We start from the raw sequence: 18,238 nt of genomic DNA, 5'->3' as shown, positions 1-18,238 counted from the left end.
GAGTCGCTCATCCTTGCCACCACCACCCCCTCCCCCATCTTCATAGATAGTCTCTTGCCAATGTGAAGGCTGCAGAACCAGGTGCCAGTTCAAGGCAGGGAGTCAGTCCATAGAGACTGGGCTGCCTCTTAGCAGAAAGGAGCCTTTCAGTGTACTTCCTCAGATCCACTTGAGTTTGAATCCAGGGTTTTCTCAGCTTCCCCTTCTTTCCTGTCTTTAGGAATAATTTCCACATCTTTCTGTGGTCAGTACTTTGCTGCTGAGGTCTGCATACACACACACACACACACACACACACACACACACACACACACACACCCTCTTGTCATTACCAGCTCCTACTTTGGTATAGATAAACACGGAAAATTCAGAGATAGTGAACTCCCATAGGGGGGAGAAAGTAGCTGAGAACAGATTTGTTCTTTGCACCCTTATTAACCATACAGTTGGGTGCTATATACTTGGTGGAGACCAAAGTTGGTGTTTCTGGAGCCTCCTTTCCTAGTCACTCCTTACCTGAACTTAGGGTTTATCAGGGGTATGGGTTTTGGGAGCATAGCAGTACAAAGAATAGGCAGTATTACATCTTAACCAGGCAGAGGGGATGCTGCTAAGAATAGAGGTAGGGTTTTTTTTTCCCCCCTGATGACCAGCAATACAGCAATGAATAGTCTTTTTCGACTTCAGTGTAGTGGTTCTTACCCACATCACACCCTCTGTGATCATTTGTAGGTACCTCACCAATGTCTTCAATTTCCTATTATTATTATTTTGGGGGCCATTTTTGGGGCTTCACCCTCTTGGCGCTGGCTTTTTCATATATGGAGAGGCAGAGACAGAGAGGGAAAGACACTACAGCACAGAGGTCCCTCCAGTATAGCGTAGACCTGGGCTATGTGCATGGCAAAGCTGTCCAATTATTTTGCTGGCCCCTATTTGAGTTCTAAACAGCTGCTTTGCAAATAAACTTCTAGGATATGTAAGTGGATGACTTTAAGCTTGTCCTGCCTGTGATTGGAGTGCACTAAAGGAGACTCATATTCTATCTACACACTGAGTGAGACCAGAAAAAGTCTCAGCCAATGTGTCTGTTGTAGGTGTGTATATGTGTGTGTACACAAATTGCTTGCTCGGGCGTGTGACACTTATGCATACACATTCATGTGTCTAATCTTATTCCTGCAGATTTATTAAAAAACCCGCTCAATGGCAGAGACTGTTTGCTAGACAGTTGCTAGAGGCCTTAGCCATTGGCTCATTTCAGTTCACCCTTGGTATGAAAGTATTCTTGTCTTGTCCGTGTGTGTCTGTTTCCCATATTTTACCAGAAATCCTGGAGTGGTACTCTGCCTTCTCCTTCTGTCTCTCACATGAAACTCTCTATCCTCATATGAAATAAATAAATCTTTAAAAAGGTGTGTGTGGGGAGAGCAGCCAGGAGATCGCTTAGCCAGTAAAACTCCCTCCTTACCATGTCTGAGATCCCAGGTTTGAGCACCATGGCACCAGGCCAAGCTCCACAGAGGATGGAGAGGTGCTATGAAGTCTCCTCTTTATCTAAAATAAAAAGAAGGGAAGGGCCAGCCTGGCATGAGGCCTGGTACCACAAAAAAGCAAAGCAGGCAGTGAAGCTTTGATTGAGTTGCTTCATCACCCTAGGCCCAGGCAGCAGACAGTCCCTAGGACTTGCTGTGTGCTCAGAGGCATATGGATAGCCGTGTCTACAGGGAGCTCAGTGTGCGAGCAGAAAGCACTGTGAACAGGGCAAGTGGGCGGATAGGTAGTCACTTCACTTAAGTCTGCTTGGAAAGTCTAAGAGCAAAAGTTCACACTGGAGATAGTTTAAAATTGGGACAAAGACCTGAGAGGAGGTTCCTCAAAGCCCCCTGGCAGTTTCTGCTGTGAGAGTTCCCCAGCACTTCCCAGGTCATTGGGATGAGGAGGGGCTGCTCCAGCCTGCTCCCTGCATGGGCTGTAACACCCAGAGCAGAACTCAGTGGGCTGGATTAGTGAAGACAGACTGAGACTGAAATTCAAGACTGGTTTGGAGATGTGACACCTGGAATCAATGAAGGCACCAATAGCAGAATAATCCTGTGACTTTATTTCCTTGATACAGATAGAAAGATAGAAAGGCAGGGAGAGGGAGACATTCTTCACTGTGGTGGAGGCTGGGCTTACACCTGGCTTGTGCATATGGCAAAGCAGCACACTATCCAAGTGAACTATTCTGCCAGCCCAGTCCAGTGGCTTTTTCTCTTGTGGGGCCATGGCCTTGCACAAGTGCCTTTCATCTCTCTGGGCTACTTTTTCTTTCTTTCTTTAGTTTTTATTATTATTCATTTAACTATGGTTTATAAAATCTTAAGATTTCAGATGTAAAGTCTCGTGTGTGTGTGTGTGTGTGTGTGTGTGTGTGTGTGTGTGTGTGTTAAAAGTTGCTGACCCCAGAGGCCATTTTTTTACTCAGAAAGAGAAAATGAAGAGCAAAAGACACCATAACAGTGAAGCTTCCTCCAGTACTATAGCATTTCCCATGTGGTACCAGGGTTTAAAACTAGGCCACATGTACAGTGAGACATGCACCCTACCCATTTAAACATTTTCTCCAGCCCAATCCTGTGACATTTGATGTTCTAAAGTGAAAATGGGGGAGGGAGAGGGATGTAAGGGGGCCAGGTGGTGGTGGACCTGGTTAAGTGTTCACATTACAATGTGCAAGGCCCTAGCTTTAAGCCCTTCATCCCCACCTGCAGGAGGAAAGCTTCACGAGTGGTGAAGCAGGGCTACAAGTGTCTCTCTGTCTCTCCCTCCCTCCCCCTTCCCTCTCAACTTCTCTGTCTCTATCCAATAATAAAGATATATATTTAAAAAAAAAGAACTTGAAAGAGGTAACCCTAAAACAGAAGGGTAGACTGCCCACTAGTTGCCGCTTGATTTATTGAATTTGTCCTTCTTCGAGGAGATACAGACTGAAATGTTACGTAGCTTTTAAAATGGTTTAGAAAAGTTGCAAGATTAAGGATCCATAGTAGATCATGTTGGAAGAGGAGTGATTTGGGTCTGAGTTTGAAAACAGAGCAGCTGAGTCTGCCCAAGAGACAGAAGCCTTGGCTGCAGTGCTCGTAGGTGTCCTAGTGGCAGTTCTCAGAGACCACTGTCACACAGGGAGACAAGTCCCTGAGGGCAGAGCTGGTTCTGCCCTACTTGGCCATGCCTGCTCCTGGACAATGACTTCTTCCTCTCTTCCTCCTCCTTTTCTCCTTTTCCTTCTTTTAGATAGGTTCATAGAGGCAGAGAGAATGAAAAGAGTCCCCATGAAGCTTCCATGTAGTGGGGTCCAAGGTTGAGCTTTGGGTGTGCTCATGACAAAATAGCACTGTCCAAGTGAGTGATTTTGCAGGTCCCACTCCTAGACATTTTTCTTTTTTTCTACTCCTAGACTTCTAAACTTGCCCCATAATGCATTAGGGGAGCCCACATGTTAACTGGGACCTGTGATTGACAGCTCTCACTGTTGTCCTAAGTGCATTCAATCTGTGCTTATGAGCCTGTGAATGAGACAGCCTGAGAGGGCCAGAAGTGCTTTCTGTCTCCATCTGCAGTGGAGTAAGTGGGTGGACTGGAATCAGTGTCTGCTGGCTTTTGGTTCTCCAGGATCATTATATAGCAGAGCTTGCTTCCCTTTACATGGGTCCTATTGAAGATCCCATCTCTCCAGCTCCACTTTATGCCTAGCCAGCTAAGGATTGGAGGCAATTGTTGGATATTAGGTCTCAGGGTGGTGCAATAGGAAGGTCAAGAATGAATAGGCCACTCTGCTTTCTCCTTCAAGGGACAGAGGGGATTCTGGACAAATAAAAGACTGGACTCTGTTGTTGTGGTGTCTTCAGAGGTACATGAGATGGGCAAACAAGCCATGGGTGCAGGAGGTTTGGATTTGACATGCCACTTCTATGAATCATCAACCCTATATGACTTTGGGCAAGTTGGTTACCCTAAGTCTGTTTCTTCATCTGTAAAATGAGGTAGTAATGTATATTTGCTTCTTTTTCCAGATCAGTGATAAGGGCCAGGTAAATGAAAGTTCTTGCTAGAATGGAACATAAATGTGCAGTTCCATTCTACCACCTGCCAAAGCCACTTGAGGCATTCCAAGAGGGGAGAAGTAGCATGTTTGCACATTCAGCAGGTTTTTATTTGGCAAGGGTCTCTTAGCTGTTGTGTCGATGTCCCTACAGATGGTTTGGGCATTGGAGGCCATGCCCATGCATGAGCTGTCCTGCCCTAATGCTGAGGAGCGGCGAGCTAGAGTAGTTTGCAGAACTGAAGGCAAGTGAGGGAAGATAGTTAGGGGGCTCTTGGGGTGCCCACCACCCTTTCCTGGGCTGCAATTCAATCTATGAGGCCTGGAACCAACTCTGCCAAGTTGTTCTCATCTATAAATAGCCTGAAAGCTTATTCTAGAAGCTACCCGACTTGGCACACACTTGTAAGTCTTTAGTCTTTGAGGAAAAGGTTCTTTTTTTGTGTCCCTCCCCTACATTCTCAGTCTCTGTCTCTGCCTTTGTTTCTCCCGTATTGTTTTTTGTGGCCTCATCCCTTCTCTGGGTCCCTACCACCACCATTCTTCTGGTCTGTTTCATCTTCTACTCTTTGCATGGAAGTTTCTTTTCTTCCTTTTCTTTCATGGTTTCTTTCCCCCCAGCCATGAATGTGAGCCTGTGTGAACATGACAATACGCAACATACACACACGAAACACACACACACACACACACACACACACACACACACACACACACACACACACACACACACCCTCTATTGGCTTTCTCCCAGGCCTTGTCACTAGTTGCTGTGAGGTGTCTGGATGATGGCTGGCTTTTGTCCTAGGATTTGCCAGCTCTCCTTCTGTATCACTTCACCTCCACCTCCCACCCCACACTCAGACCTCTTCAGCCATACTCAGGTTGGTTGGTGGTTGCCCAGCTGTTAAGTGGGCAGTGTGTGAGGGAGTTGGTGTCCCCCTTGTGCCCTGCAGGCTAGCATCAGGGCTTAGCTAGGCTTGCATGCTGCTGTCTGGCTGCTGAGCTATAGCCAACAGGCAGGAGCTGTGCCTGGGATACTGATTTCCAGGGATGGTTCTCACTGGGCCCCAGGCTCCCTACTTTGTACTCCCTCCTGCCTTCCTCTGCAGGGTTGAAGGTCATTACCTAACCACATTTTTCTTTCCTGCTCTTTCTCTCATCTGCTTAATCTACTCTGGAACAGTTCTGGCTTTCTACAACTAAGACTTGGGACCTGCCAGGGCAGGCAAGCATATTTTTAAGTCCCAAGTTTTCTTCTAATTTTTTTTTTTTTTTTTTTTAGCACTTGCTCCTTTCTATGTAAGCATGTTTGGCATTGCTTACAGTGGAATGAGCCAGCTGCCCAAAAGAAGGGCTGTGTTTCTGTTATGCTTTCAGATACTGCCAGGCCTGTCACCATGTAGTGTGGGGCTGATATAGCCTGGCTGAAGAGAGAAGCCTCGCATGCTGGGAGGGAAAGCAGGTGGGAGGGAAGGAGGACATGGTCCTCTCTCTCAGCCCATCGCTGTTATTAACTGTGCTGCATAATTGATTTCTCAAGATGTGTTCTCTTGAGGTAGGCACCAAGGAGGACAGCCACACTGGGAGGATCCCTGCTGTGGCAAGTCCCTTCACCAGAGTGCCACTGTGTGGAATTCAGGGTCTGTCCAGGTTGATGGCCTGACTCCCCAGATCTGTTCTGTCTCCTTCCGGCTACGTTCTTTCATATCGCCCTTGGCATTTGGCACCCAGTAGTTACTCTGACAGTGTTTCTTGTTCACTGCACCTTTTCTCCCAGGCTCTTCATGCCTCTGGAGGGAGGATACATCCAGCCTTTCCTCTTCTACCCCTCCTCCCTTTCCCCCTTCAGAATCTGCAGATCCATTAACTCAGAATTCTGCCTTGTCAGGCCCTGCATTTATTTGGCTGTGGTAGCCAAAGTGTACACAGTTAGTGCCCCAGGCTGGCCAGGGTCTTGTAGCTGCTTCTCAGAAGAGCCTGCTTTCTGCTCCCCCCAAGCAGGAAGCTGCCTGGGGTTGTGTGGCATGAAGATATTAGCCAGCTGAGCAAGAATGCAACTGGGAGGTTAGGTAAGAAAAAAGGAGGTTCATTCTTTAGAACCTCTTCCTTCTCCCCTGGCTTCTGGCCCCTAGCTCATTCATGAGGAGACAGGCAGGCTGCCCTGAGCCTTTAGTAATCTGTGGCTCTGTGGGAGAAAAGAAAGCCCCATTCAGCTCATGAGGACATGACTGGAGCTCCACTCAAGGTCACAGCCTGGCCAATGATAGGTCCAGATCAGACACGGGCAGGCATTCCAGCTGGCAGCTGGGCCTTCCCATAGGAAGGGCTTAATGCTTAGATCCTGCTTTGTGAGGGTCACACACCTCCCCTGTCTGCACCTGCAGAACCTGTTCTCTTATTTCTTCCTATTCTCATTCCCTCCCTTTCATTCCTGGGTATAACACCCAGGAGTGTGGGTCACCAGTGTTTGGTTGGTCATTACTGCTCAGGATGATGTCGTGAACACAGCCCTGTCACCTACAGGAGCTATATCACAACAAACTCAAACAGAAATGCTGTGTGTGTGTGTGTGTGTGTGTGTGTGTCTGAGCCAGGGGTGGGGAGGGAATTGTGGACAGGCCTCCTTCAGATTTTCTTTTATATTCTTGGTGGAAGAGAGCCAAGGAAGGCAGAATGGGAGAGGATGAAGTAGACTAGAGGCTTTGACAACTTGTCTTTGGTGCAGTGATTGCATAAAGCAGCCAAAAAGGTGAGCTCCTCTGTGATCCACAGTTTTCTTGCTCCCTCTCCATTCCAACAAAGCATCTTATTTCCCTAGTCATTGCCTGCATCTCCCTTTTCCCACTAGAACTTCAGCACTGGAGGGGGAGGGGAGGTAGGAAGAGAAGTAGCCAGATTAATTGCACTTCATCTTTCAACCCAGATCCTTTTAAGTCTCTTTCTGAGCTTAGGTAATTCTCCACTCCTTGAACTCTTAAGACTTCTGTTGTCTGCACGGTGTAATTAGAGTGTGTGTGTGTGTGTGTGTGTGTGTGTGTGTGTGTGTGTGTGTAACCGATTTGAGAGCACCATTAGGAATTGTCACCTGCAGAATTCCTGGAGCTCAATAGACAGCATAGAGCCTCATGCTAGCACTGATGAGACAACATCATTCATTTACTCACTTGCAGAATACCTGCTATGTGCCAGCTACTGTAGTAACACTGGGGAAATAGCTTTGAATGAAGCAAAGCCCTGACTTTCATGGAACAAATGTTTCTGATGGGGGTGACAGTCAGCAGGTGGTTAGATGTGGAGGCTCATGTGGAGAGAAAGGAGTGTGGAGGTGCTGAGACTCTGGGGGCAGTGCCAGAAGTGCTCAGAGGACGTGCAAAAGCACCCATCCATCTCTTAGATTGCGCATTCACATTCATCCCTTTGTGTGTGAGAGAGCAAGGGAGACCAAGAGCCTAAGGAAGAAAAGGTCTTGCAGAATCCTGTGGAAAGACTGAGGCAAGGTCCACTTAACTGCAATGAGAGCTGTCTGTGCTCTTCTGGGTCCACCTAGTCAACTTGGTACATTTGAAGCATTTATTCCTAAGCCTGGCCAGGCTCCCTGGAGGCAAAGTTTGGAGAAAAGACTTTTCTGAGGGGTTTGTTCTGGCAGAGCAGGAGGGATTGCGGTTGCAGGGACTCTGAGCCCTGTCATGCCTCAGCTCTGCTCTGTGAAAGTCCCATGAAGCTGCTAGCAAATATGGTGGGAGAGAGTGGCACGGGGTAGCCCATCTCCTCCAGCTACCTTGCAAAGGCTGAGCAGCAGCCACTGCAGGTACCATCTGAATGGGCCCTTTGGACATGCCTACCAGGTCCCAAGATGGGGCCAAGGTATCACACGGCATATGAGGTGTGTCTCTGACCATAGCAGCTTTCCCCTGTAGCTACCTGTCACTGCAAGTGGGTGCATGGTAAGTGTTTGAAACCAATGAGCACAGCCAAACAGTCCAACAAGAAGGTGCCAAATGAACAGTTGTAAACCTCTGAGTCAAGCCCTCTTTCCTGAAGAATGCACTCAGGCAAGGAGAGGGCTTCTTGGACATGAATGTTTTCTAATAAAGCCTGCTGCCTGTGGTTTCACCACAGAGCCCCTCTGTGGGATGGAGCAAACCCAGGTTGTGACAGTCATTGTCAGCAGAGTGTGTGTGGCAGCTCTCCAGGGCTTTAGGGTTAGATTGTCAACTGCCAGATGCCCTAGCACAACCTCAGCCTCTCTGGATCTCCTCCCAGCTATAGCTTTCTCTTTCCCTGACTTTAAATATTCTCCAACCTTTGCAGTGTCACCAGCCTTTCTGATTTTGCCATGCATTCCCAATATTCTACTAGGCTGGGGGCTGGAAGTGGCAGTGGCCACAGTGATAGCATCCACAGACAGTATGAAATAGGGGAAGAAAGCCCTTAACTTGGCTTGTAGGGCTTGGCACATGTAGAGGAGGGGGGCTTGCCATCCCCCCTCACTTCCACACACCTCCAATAAGATGTCCTTCTTGAGTTGCAAATAGCATCTTTATACTTAAGATGAGATCCCACAGTTTTGCGTTTCCACTGATGAGCGTTGCTTGAAGACTTGAGCTGAAATAGTTTAATGAGCCCATCTGTTCTAGGGCTGGTGGCACAGCTGCATGGAGCTGACAGCTTGGAAAGTGGTGAGGTATGGAAGCAGGTGGTACATAAGGGTTGTCCCTTGGGGCACTGTCATGCCTGGCAGAACAAGGTTTCCCTTGAGCTGTGGTCAGCAGTGCCCCCTGGGGGTTGGGTGGCCAGGATGCCTTCCGCAAGTCTATTCAGATCTGGTAGCCTTGAAGTGAGAGCAGGGCCCTGATTAGGTGGGATGTCTGGCACCCTTGGCTGTCTGTTGGGCAATGAGGTTGTGGGGAAGCTGTGAGAATAGAAATAGTTTCTCAGGGCACAGGTAGAGGGCATGGGGGAAGCCAGACTGGGGAAAGTAGGACCAGTGCCGGATGGTGGCATACCTCCCAGTTACCTGGAAAACTCCAGAAAACAATTGCTCATTGAAGAAGGTTTTTATCCCTTCATCTAGTTTGAATGACAGTATGGCAGAATAAAATTCTTGACTGAAACGCCTTCTCATTGGGCACTCTATATATCCAAAAAAAAAAAAAAAAAAAAAAAACACTAGTTCAGAGAGTTCTGTGTACTTCTGTGTTCATAGCAGCTCACATTGTAATAATACAAACCTGGAAGCAACCCAAATGTCCAGTGATAGATGAGTGATAAACACACACACACACACACACGCACACACACACACACACACACACTAGAATACTACTCAGCCTGTAAGAAATGATGGAATATTTTCCTTTCCCATATCTTGGGTGGAACTTGAAAGAATCATGTTAAATGAGATAAGCCAGAAGGAGAAGGATAAATACTGGACGATCTCATGTATATGTGGTACTTAAGATGCTGGGTGGTAGCACACCCAGTTAAGCACAGAGCAGCCCAAGAGAGCAGCCCAAGCTCCTGGCCTCCAGCTGCAGGAGAAAAGCCTCATGAGTAGTAAAATAGTACTGCAGGCATCTTATTTTCTCCTCTCTATCTCCCCTCTCTGTTTCTATCTCTGTCTGTAATCAAAAATAAATATTTTAAAAAGAGAAAGAAAGCATAGGGGCAAAACTTGAGACTAGGTGGGTTATATTGCAGCAAAGCAAAAGACTGGATCAGGGGAGATGGGGGAGTAGGGCATCACGTTTCCAGAACATGATGGATGGTGAAGAGAGACTTGGATTGGTGGTGGGAGTGGTGTACAGGCATCTATCATGGAGAGATAAACTACACTCACATACTAATAACTGCCCTGTAAACCATTATTACCCCCAATAAAATAGTAAATACATAAACAACAACAATAAAACCAACTGCTTTTGTCCTGCAGTGAGTGAGGTGAGAGGGAGCTTAGGGAAGTGATGCTGATGCTGCCAGTTCAGCCCCCAGATTCTGAGATTCATTGGTCTAACAGGAAGGAAACCCAAATGAGCTGAGCTCATGCATGAGCACTTGGTGAGCGGCACCATAAGCAGACTATCTAGAGTGTGCTATTGCCAAAACCCAGGGATCCTCTCCTGTTTTCCTTCCGGCTTTTGCCGGCACCTGGTCATAGCCTCTTCAACAGAGTAGGTTGTCTTCCTCTTATCCCAGTCAGGTGGTTTACAGCAGGTGGCATCTCACACACTCTAGACCTTGAGAAACAAAGACTTGCTTGGGTTCTAAGCAGAGGTTAGAGATCTGGGGAAGGCCAGGGATCAGCATTTGCAAGCTCCCCCAGTGATTCTGTTGAACAGCCAGGATTGGAAACCTCTGATGTATATTACAAGTTTATTTTTCTTGGAGTGGGCTGTCCTCCTTAGTTTTGAGGCTGATCCTGCCTATGTGGTCCCTTCTCAACTGTGACGTAGTCTCTCTTCTGCTCGTCCTTCTCTCCTGGTCAGTCCGTGTCCTGTCAGTTACTTGTGTCCTCCAGCCCTGGAAAACCTATGTGAGGTCCTCACCTTCTACTGAAAATCCCTGGTTGCCTGGATTATCCTGAGACCACCAGCAGATTTCACTTAATCAATGCCTTTTGGAGGGGTACAGATAACTGTTCCTGACATTTGTATCTTTCAGTGGCACAGAGAGTAGAAAATTGTGCAAGAAGATGAAAGCTGACCTGAGTTCAAAGGACAAAAAGGTTGAATTATTCCATTACCAGTAAGTGCACATGGGCATTTCCAATTTCTGAGTGAGTGCTGAAGGCTTTCATTGATGTCCTCAGGGAACAGCAATTATTAGTTAATTTTATTTATTTTTACCACTATTTGTAAAAAAGAAAACCCTGAACTGTGTTCAGTAGCAGAATCTTATTAAGATACTACAGGAAGCCAAAGGAATATATCTTCACAACCAGACTTAAAGTTAACGTCTTTTTCTCCTCACTTGACAGGGATGGTGCATTTCACACTGAATATAACCGAGCTGTGACATTTAAGGTAAATTTACCTCCTTCACTCTCAGCAGAGGTGGAGTCTGAATGGCCGCCAAAAGTCTGGCAGGTTTTGTCTGAGAGAAGGAAGGGCAGATTGCACAAACATCTCTTCCAAGTGACCCAAGGGATTCTTATCTCTCAAGCACATGTCAGCAGAATATCTGGGAAAGCTTGTAACTAATAACACAATAGGAGTGACCAGTCTTGAAGACACAGGTATGAACTGATCAGCATTTGCTCATGAGGTGTGGGACATCACATCTGTCCCTTCAACGGACTTGAGTCTCTCTTTGCTATGATTTCAAGCCCTCCCTTCTCTCTGTGGTTAGTATCTGTGGGCCTGTGCAGCTTGTTCCAGATGAGGTGCCCCAGTCACTCACGCATTTCCTTCTAGAAATCTAATTTAGAAGTGGTTGGCACAGCCCCAGTGAAGATAAGTGTGGCAATCCTGTCACCTGCAGCTGCTGGTCTGTTCTCATAGGAGAGCTGCCTCAGCCCTGAGTTTGCCTGCTGCCCTTGGGTTCTCCTTCAATCTGCATGTTTCCTTTCTCAAACCAATCTTCTCCTATCTCTGGTCCAGTGTTAGTCCAGGCCCATACACTTTCTTCTGGGACCAGCAAACGAAGGGATGTCTGACTTCCCTAGTTCTCAGATCAGGTTGGGTGTTGTCTCCCTTTCTCCATCTCTGTCTCCTTCCATTTTCCACTTGTCTATCTGTGTAGCTGTCAGTGCCCCTCCCCTTCTGTCTCATTCCCCAGTCCTTCTGAATATTTCTTGTTTATCTGTGAACATTCAGTCTTATTTAGGTTTCTGCAGCTTTTACTTTGTACAGATGCTCAGCCCGATTACTCATCTTAACACCCACTTAGACACTTAGAGACGTTCTCCCAGCTACCGTTGCTTACACCCTCTTATTCTGTCTTCAGATGTCAACTGAAATCTAACCTTTGGTGAGAACACATGCTCCCCTGGAACAAGATTTAGCAGGGTGGGATAGGGCAGTGCTTGTACAGTGATGGGGTGAGGTGCCGGGGGCTTTCTGTTTTGTGATCATCTTATACTCAGTGGTGCCTCTGAGGGGTTTGTGTTGAGATTTGACAGCAGGAGTTTCAGTTGTTCAGACTGTCATTGCAGTAGAGGATCACAAAAGAGCACCTGAGCCTGGGAATGGGGAGCTGGCCATCGTCCACTTCCATACGAAGCCCAAGTTTATCTGCCCACTTTCCTCCTCCTGTATCATTAAACTAAATATTGGGCTGAGTTTTGTGTAGAGTGATCAGTCTTCTTTTCAAAGATTTTATTTATTTATTCATGAGAAAGATAGGAGAAGGAACCAGACATCACTCTGATGCATGTGCTTCCAGGGATTGAACTCGGGATTTCATGCTTGAGAGTCCAATGCTTTAACCAGTGTGCCACTCCCGGACCATTAGAGTGATCAGTCTTTAGCAGAGAGAGGGCACCCCTGCTCCCAAGACCCAGAACTCCCAGACCTACTGGGGAGTATAGTCTCTGGGGTTCTCCAGGCTTGTGGTGCATGACACAGAGTTCCCCAGTACTGCCTGGCAACTCTACTTTTCAGCAGGAGTCACCCAGACCAGTAGGCCCTATTAGGGCTTTGTTTTACTTGCAGATGCCCCCTAGGCCTCTCTTCCTAGACAGATGGAGGAGCCTCTGGCAGTAAAGCTGCTGATCCACAGTTTCCTGCTCTTTCTGCTGTTGCTGCCATCATGTTCTGCTCAGCAGGACTCTGGTCACACAGACAACAAACACCATGGTGCCTAATGAGGCCATGGGATAGAACTTCCTGAGCCTTTTCTATCAGAATCCCTAGTTATGTGTAGGGGGATAAAGCAGGGAGGTGGTTAGAATGTGAAGTTTAGATGCCCTGTAGCTGTGCCTGTGCCTTCTCTGCATTAAAGACTTGCTAAAGCCCATGGTGTGAGTATGAAATCATTCCCCTGGGATTCAAATCATCTAGATGGGACAGGTGTGTGTGTGTGTGTGTGTGTGTGCGCGCGCGTGCGTGTGTGTGTGTGGTGAGGGGATGTTGTTCCAGGTTCTGCCCCTTGCAGACTTTTCCACCCAAGATCTTTTCCTTGGTTCAATTTGAAGAGAATTCAGTGGGATGATTCAGTTTAAGTTAAGCAAGAATTGTCTCCACCTTCAAAGCAAAAAATTGCTAGTATAAATGAGTCAGTTATTACATTTTGAGAAAGACAATTGCTTTCCTTTTTTCCATTGACATCCATCTTGGAGTGGCTATGAACCCTTTAACTCATTAGTGCTGCTGAAGGGATAAGAAGCCCTACAGCAGCAGTTCCTAATTCCACTGAGAGTCTCCTGAAAGCTGTGGACTCTCTTTATCAAAATGCCATGTGTGCAACATTGAAGTAAATATTTTCATGTGAGTCTGTGGTTTCCATAAGTCCATCAAGGCCCCTAAAATGAGAACTCAGGTCTTTCTGGGCCAACAGGCTTGTGGGCGGCGGGGGGGTGGGTGGTGGGTGATGGATTATAAGCCACTTCCTCACATGTCCCAGTGAGGCAGGTGTTCCTGTAGTTGTGGGTGAGGGTGGGCTACAGAAAGGCTGTGCCGTGACCATTTTTGCTCATCTTGCCAATGTGAGGGGCTGGAAGGGGGCCAAGGAAAAGGCAGATCTGTGTCGGGCATTAAGCCACCTTTCCCTGCTCCATCCTGCATTGCTAATATCTATCTTCTTTCTACCTCAATACCTGCCCTGCCTGCAGGGTAACATTAACCCCACCAGCTTTAGCTCAGCAACAGTAGCTAAGGAAGCTTCCACCTTCCCAGCATGCTTTCGCCTTTCTCCACCCCCTTTCCTAGCCATTTCTGTTTCCGACTTGCCACTTTGGGTTTTACCCTATAAAGCCACTTCTATTTCTGGTTTTTCTCTCTTCCTCTTTCCTCATCCCAACCTGGAGGAGGGCAGGCATGCAGACAGGGAAGCAGATACTGGCCACTGAGGTTTGGTGCCACGTGGCTTAACCTGCTGTGCTCACACCCAACTTTGGGGCTCCCGCATGAATAAAGAATTGTATTACCACGTCACTATGAGTTCCTGGTCTCTCTCCCAAAACGCAAGTCCGGCTAGCTCAGTAGAGCATAATATTCTTAATCTCAGGGTCGTGGGTTCGTGCCCCACGTTGGGCGTCTTTGCTATGTGGGAAAGCCCCCTCTCTCATGTCATGAGGCATTTCACTGCACCAGTAGGATGGACAGGGACCATTACATGAACAAATCCTGCTAAATCTGGGTTCTCTCTAATGGTAGTTCCAAATAGGTACTTTCAGAAATAATAAATCTCACTGGCGTCTGCTGTGTGTGAACAGTGGTTGAACTGAATGGACAGCCTCACTAAGAGGATATTATTTTCCTTTCTCAATTCAGACCCCCCCCCCCAACACTGAAGATTGATTCAAGTGGGCAGAAGTAACAGACTCTAGCTTCATCAGAAAGGGGGACCTAGGCGGGGCCAGCAGCTCCCCTGAAGGGATAGAGCAGTGGAGCTGCTGGTTTCTGGTGTTGCTTCTGGCTTTTACTGAGTTTAAGGGCCACTTCTGAGAGCAACTGTCTCAGACCTTTCTATCCTGAACCAGTGGAGTGCCACTGACAGGGAGCTGATTGGTTGCCTGCTCCCCACCTCTGCTCTGTCTTTCACAAAGGGATTGGGGTTTGACTCAAACTCTGCTTGGCATAGGCAATGTTCTTTGTCCTAAAGGTCTTTGTCAGATCTTCATCCTGGGCAAAGTAGAAAAGTGGGCCTTTAGGAAGAGAAGTAGCAAGAATATGGCCACAGGGATACATGCCCTGCCCAGGATACACAACCTGAGTTCCAGAGAAAGATGGTCAGGACCTAACACGCTGCAGGACCCACTTAAATCAGGAGCTACCAAGTACGTTGCAAATAGGTATGCTCAGCTGCTTGTAGAGTCAGTAGTTTCAGTGGCTGCTGGGATATAGCAGTCTCTGCTTTAGGCTAGACAGGAGACTTCCATTTAAATGGCCATAAAGGCTTCCTAACAGCAAAACCTAGTAGAAGCAAGAGTGTGCCTCTGGCTTGAATAAGCCAACTAGTTGTTTTAAATTTCTTCTTTTTTCTCCAGAGAGAAACATGGTAGATAAGAATTCACTGACCAGAATATGGTATTATTCAAAAAACTAGTTGGAGTGTGTTTTAAGGGTGCAGAACCATGATGTTACCATGTGATAGAATAGCACTTCCCCAGACATTTTCCCAAATACCACATGCATCCCATCCCAGGAACTTGGGTCTTGGGGAAGGTTTCTGATTCTTCCACTTTTCCCTGGCTAAAATGTGTTTTTCCTTCTCTCTCCTTTTCCTCAGTCCATAGTGGCCTTTCTGAAGGATCCAAAGGGGCCTCCATTATGGGAAGAAGATCCTGGAGCCAAAGATGTTGTCCACATTGACAGTGAAAAGGTAACTTATTCCCTTACCAGCCCTGATGGATGGATGCTGGAAGCTTGCCTTATACCAGAGTTCCAGGAAAGGTGCTTCTTTGGAGTCCTAGTAGAGTAACTGAGAAGTCAGTTCTGGGACAGGTGTGCTTTGCTCCAGGGGGGTGGGACCAGGGCCCTAATATTTGCTGCTTCTTTCCTAACAAAACCAACAGGAGACTACAGACTAGTTACCTGAGATTTTTTTTTTTTTTTACCTCCAGGTTTATCACTGGGGCTCGGTTCCTGCACTACAAATCCACTGCTCCTCAAGGCCATTTTCTCCCATTTTTGTTGCCCTTGTTGTTATTGCTGTTGCTGTCTTGGATAGGATAGAGAGAAATTGAGAGAGGAGGGAAGACAGAGAGGGAGAAAGAAAGATAGACACCTGCAGACCTGCTTCACTGCCTGTGAAGTGACCCCACCCTTGAAGGTAGGGAACTGGGGCCTTGAACCAGGGTCCTTGCACTTAGTGCCATGTGCACTTAACCTGCTGTGCTACTGCCAGGCCCCCAACTTCCTCCATTCTTCCCTACCATGTTTTATGTGGCTTAGCCTGTTTAGATTTTCTGTGTTGGGCCTGCTGAGCCATCTCCCTGGCTGCCATGTTTAGATTTTCTTTACAGAAATATCAATATAATGTTTCCTCCCTTTTTTGTGATCCAACTGTTGCTAGAATTGCCTGAAACCTCACTCCCCTAAATTCCCACATCTTGAAATGTGAAGATTGTTCTTCTATAATTGTAGAAATAAACTAGAAATTCTAGAATTTTTTTTCACAAATATAAGCCATCCTTTTGTTATACTTTGTTAAAGTTTATCTCCTATAAGGTTTTAGGGTGGCTGTTTTTCTGCTGATAGAATTCCCACATGAATAACTAAAAGTTTCAGATTCATGCTTGAATTGCTGATTCATATTTGTAAGCTTAGAATTCCAAAGTAAAAGGAGGTAATTAATTTGAATGGAATATATGTTGCTACTCTCAGAACACAAAATTAAAATAGTTCCATGCTCAAAAAAGCCTTTTTCTTATCAGGTGTTTTGCCAGGTTTCATCTCTAAGAATTGGAGATCATTTTCAGAGTATGTGCATCCCCCACCCCTGGTCCAGGCCAAAGATCTTGGATATCAATTCTGCCTTAAAAAGAGTGCCTTCACTCTCTAGCTATGAGTGAACATTTCCAGAACTGATTATACAGTGTTTCAAATTCTCATAAAGTATTTATAATCTTTTCTATCTAAAATTGTAAGTAGGGGAGTTGGACGGTAGCACAGTAGGTTAAGCGCACATGGCACAAAGCGCAAGGGCTGGTGCGAAAGGATCACGGTTCGAGCCCCTGGCTCCCCACCTACAGAAGGTTGCTTCACAAGCGATGAAGTGGGTCTGCAGTTGTCTATCTTTCTCTCCTCCTTGCTTGTCTTCCCCTCCTCTCTCCATTTCTCTCTGTCCTATCCAACAACAACAACAATAGCTATGACAACAATAACAACTACAGCAAGCACAACAACAAGGGCAACAAAATGGGAAAAATAGCCTCCAGGAGCAGTGGATTCATAGTGCAGGCACCAAGTCCCAGCAATAACTCTGGAGGCAATAAATAAATAATAAAATAAATAAAATTGTAAGTAATAGATATTCATTGTTGAAATTTTGGAAAAATACAGTTCAAGCATAAAAGGGAAGAAAATCACTCCACACCTTCTCATTGATAGATGTCCACTGCTGACATTTTTCTGCAGCCTCCCAGGCTTTCAACATAATGTGTGGATAAGTACCTTTACTCACCAAAGTGTATTGCACTCTACGTGCTCTTTTATAACTTGCAGCCACCTTCTCACTTACTGTAACTTGTGTATCTTAATGACATATTAAATATTCCTCTTCATCAGTTTCTTTGAGATGGAAATATTCCACTGTGCAGGTTGTACCATCATTTATCTACCCAGGGCCTTGTTGCTGCTGGAAAGCTGCATTTTGAAACTTGTTCTTGTGCCAGGGAAACAGAATAATGGTTATGCATAGAGACTTCAGACACCTGAGGTGCCAAAGGTCTCAAGTTCAATCCCTAACACCAAAATAAGCCAGAGATGAGGAGAGAGAGAGAGAGAGAGAGAGAGAGAGAGAGGGAGTGGATGAATGAGAGAGGGAGAGAGATTCCTTTTATTCTTATTTGGAAGAGAAAATTCTCGATAATTTTTTTTTCTGTGAAAACTTATAGAAACATTTGTTTTTGTAACATTTTTTTACTACCCCATTTGGCAGATTTGCTTTGTGACCATTTATCTTTTTACAGTTGTTACATCGTTGCATCTGTTTAGTACATAGTTATATATTGCATGAGAACATGTCAGGCATTGCTCTAAAATATTTTTAAGTACAACTAACTGATACATCCAGTTGTAACTTAATAGCTTGAGTTGGACTGGTTTCATCCCTGTGTTCCTGTGCTCCTGTACCCACAGGGCACTCTTGGGACTGCTAACTGGCAGGGTGGGGTGAGAAGGAACTGGAAAGGGGACCAACAGGATCTGATCCTGCTAACCCCTCGTTATTGTGCCAAGCAGCTCCAGAGCTGACCAAGTCCGCCTCCATGAAAACAGCCACCCTTGCCATAGCAAACCACTCCTAGTTGCTGTCAGAGTGGTGGAT

The 18,238-nt window shown here is 46.4% G+C and overlaps 1 protein-coding gene across 1 annotated transcript in view; it reads left to right on the top strand.

The window, feature by feature from the left end:
- The window catches only part of PDIA5 (protein disulfide isomerase family A member 5), a 122,579-nt gene that overhangs the window by 48,450 nt on the left and 55,891 nt on the right, over positions 1-18,238 (top strand). Inside the window, exons 4-6 of the mRNA XM_060198262.1 lie at positions 10,751-10,834; positions 11,067-11,112; positions 15,479-15,571. Of these exons, the coding sequence (XP_060054245.1) occupies positions 10,751-10,834; positions 11,067-11,112; positions 15,479-15,571 (223 nt within the window). The remainder of the gene's footprint in view (positions 1-10,750; positions 10,835-11,066; positions 11,113-15,478; positions 15,572-18,238) is intronic.

Source organism: Erinaceus europaeus, chromosome 9 (genome assembly GCF_950295315.1).
Source record: "Erinaceus europaeus chromosome 9, mEriEur2.1, whole genome shotgun sequence".
Lineage (NCBI taxonomy): Eukaryota > Metazoa > Chordata > Mammalia > Eulipotyphla > Erinaceidae > Erinaceus > Erinaceus europaeus.
The sequence above is the reverse complement of the archived record's forward strand: the minus strand, read 5'-3'. Positions and strand labels throughout refer to the sequence as shown.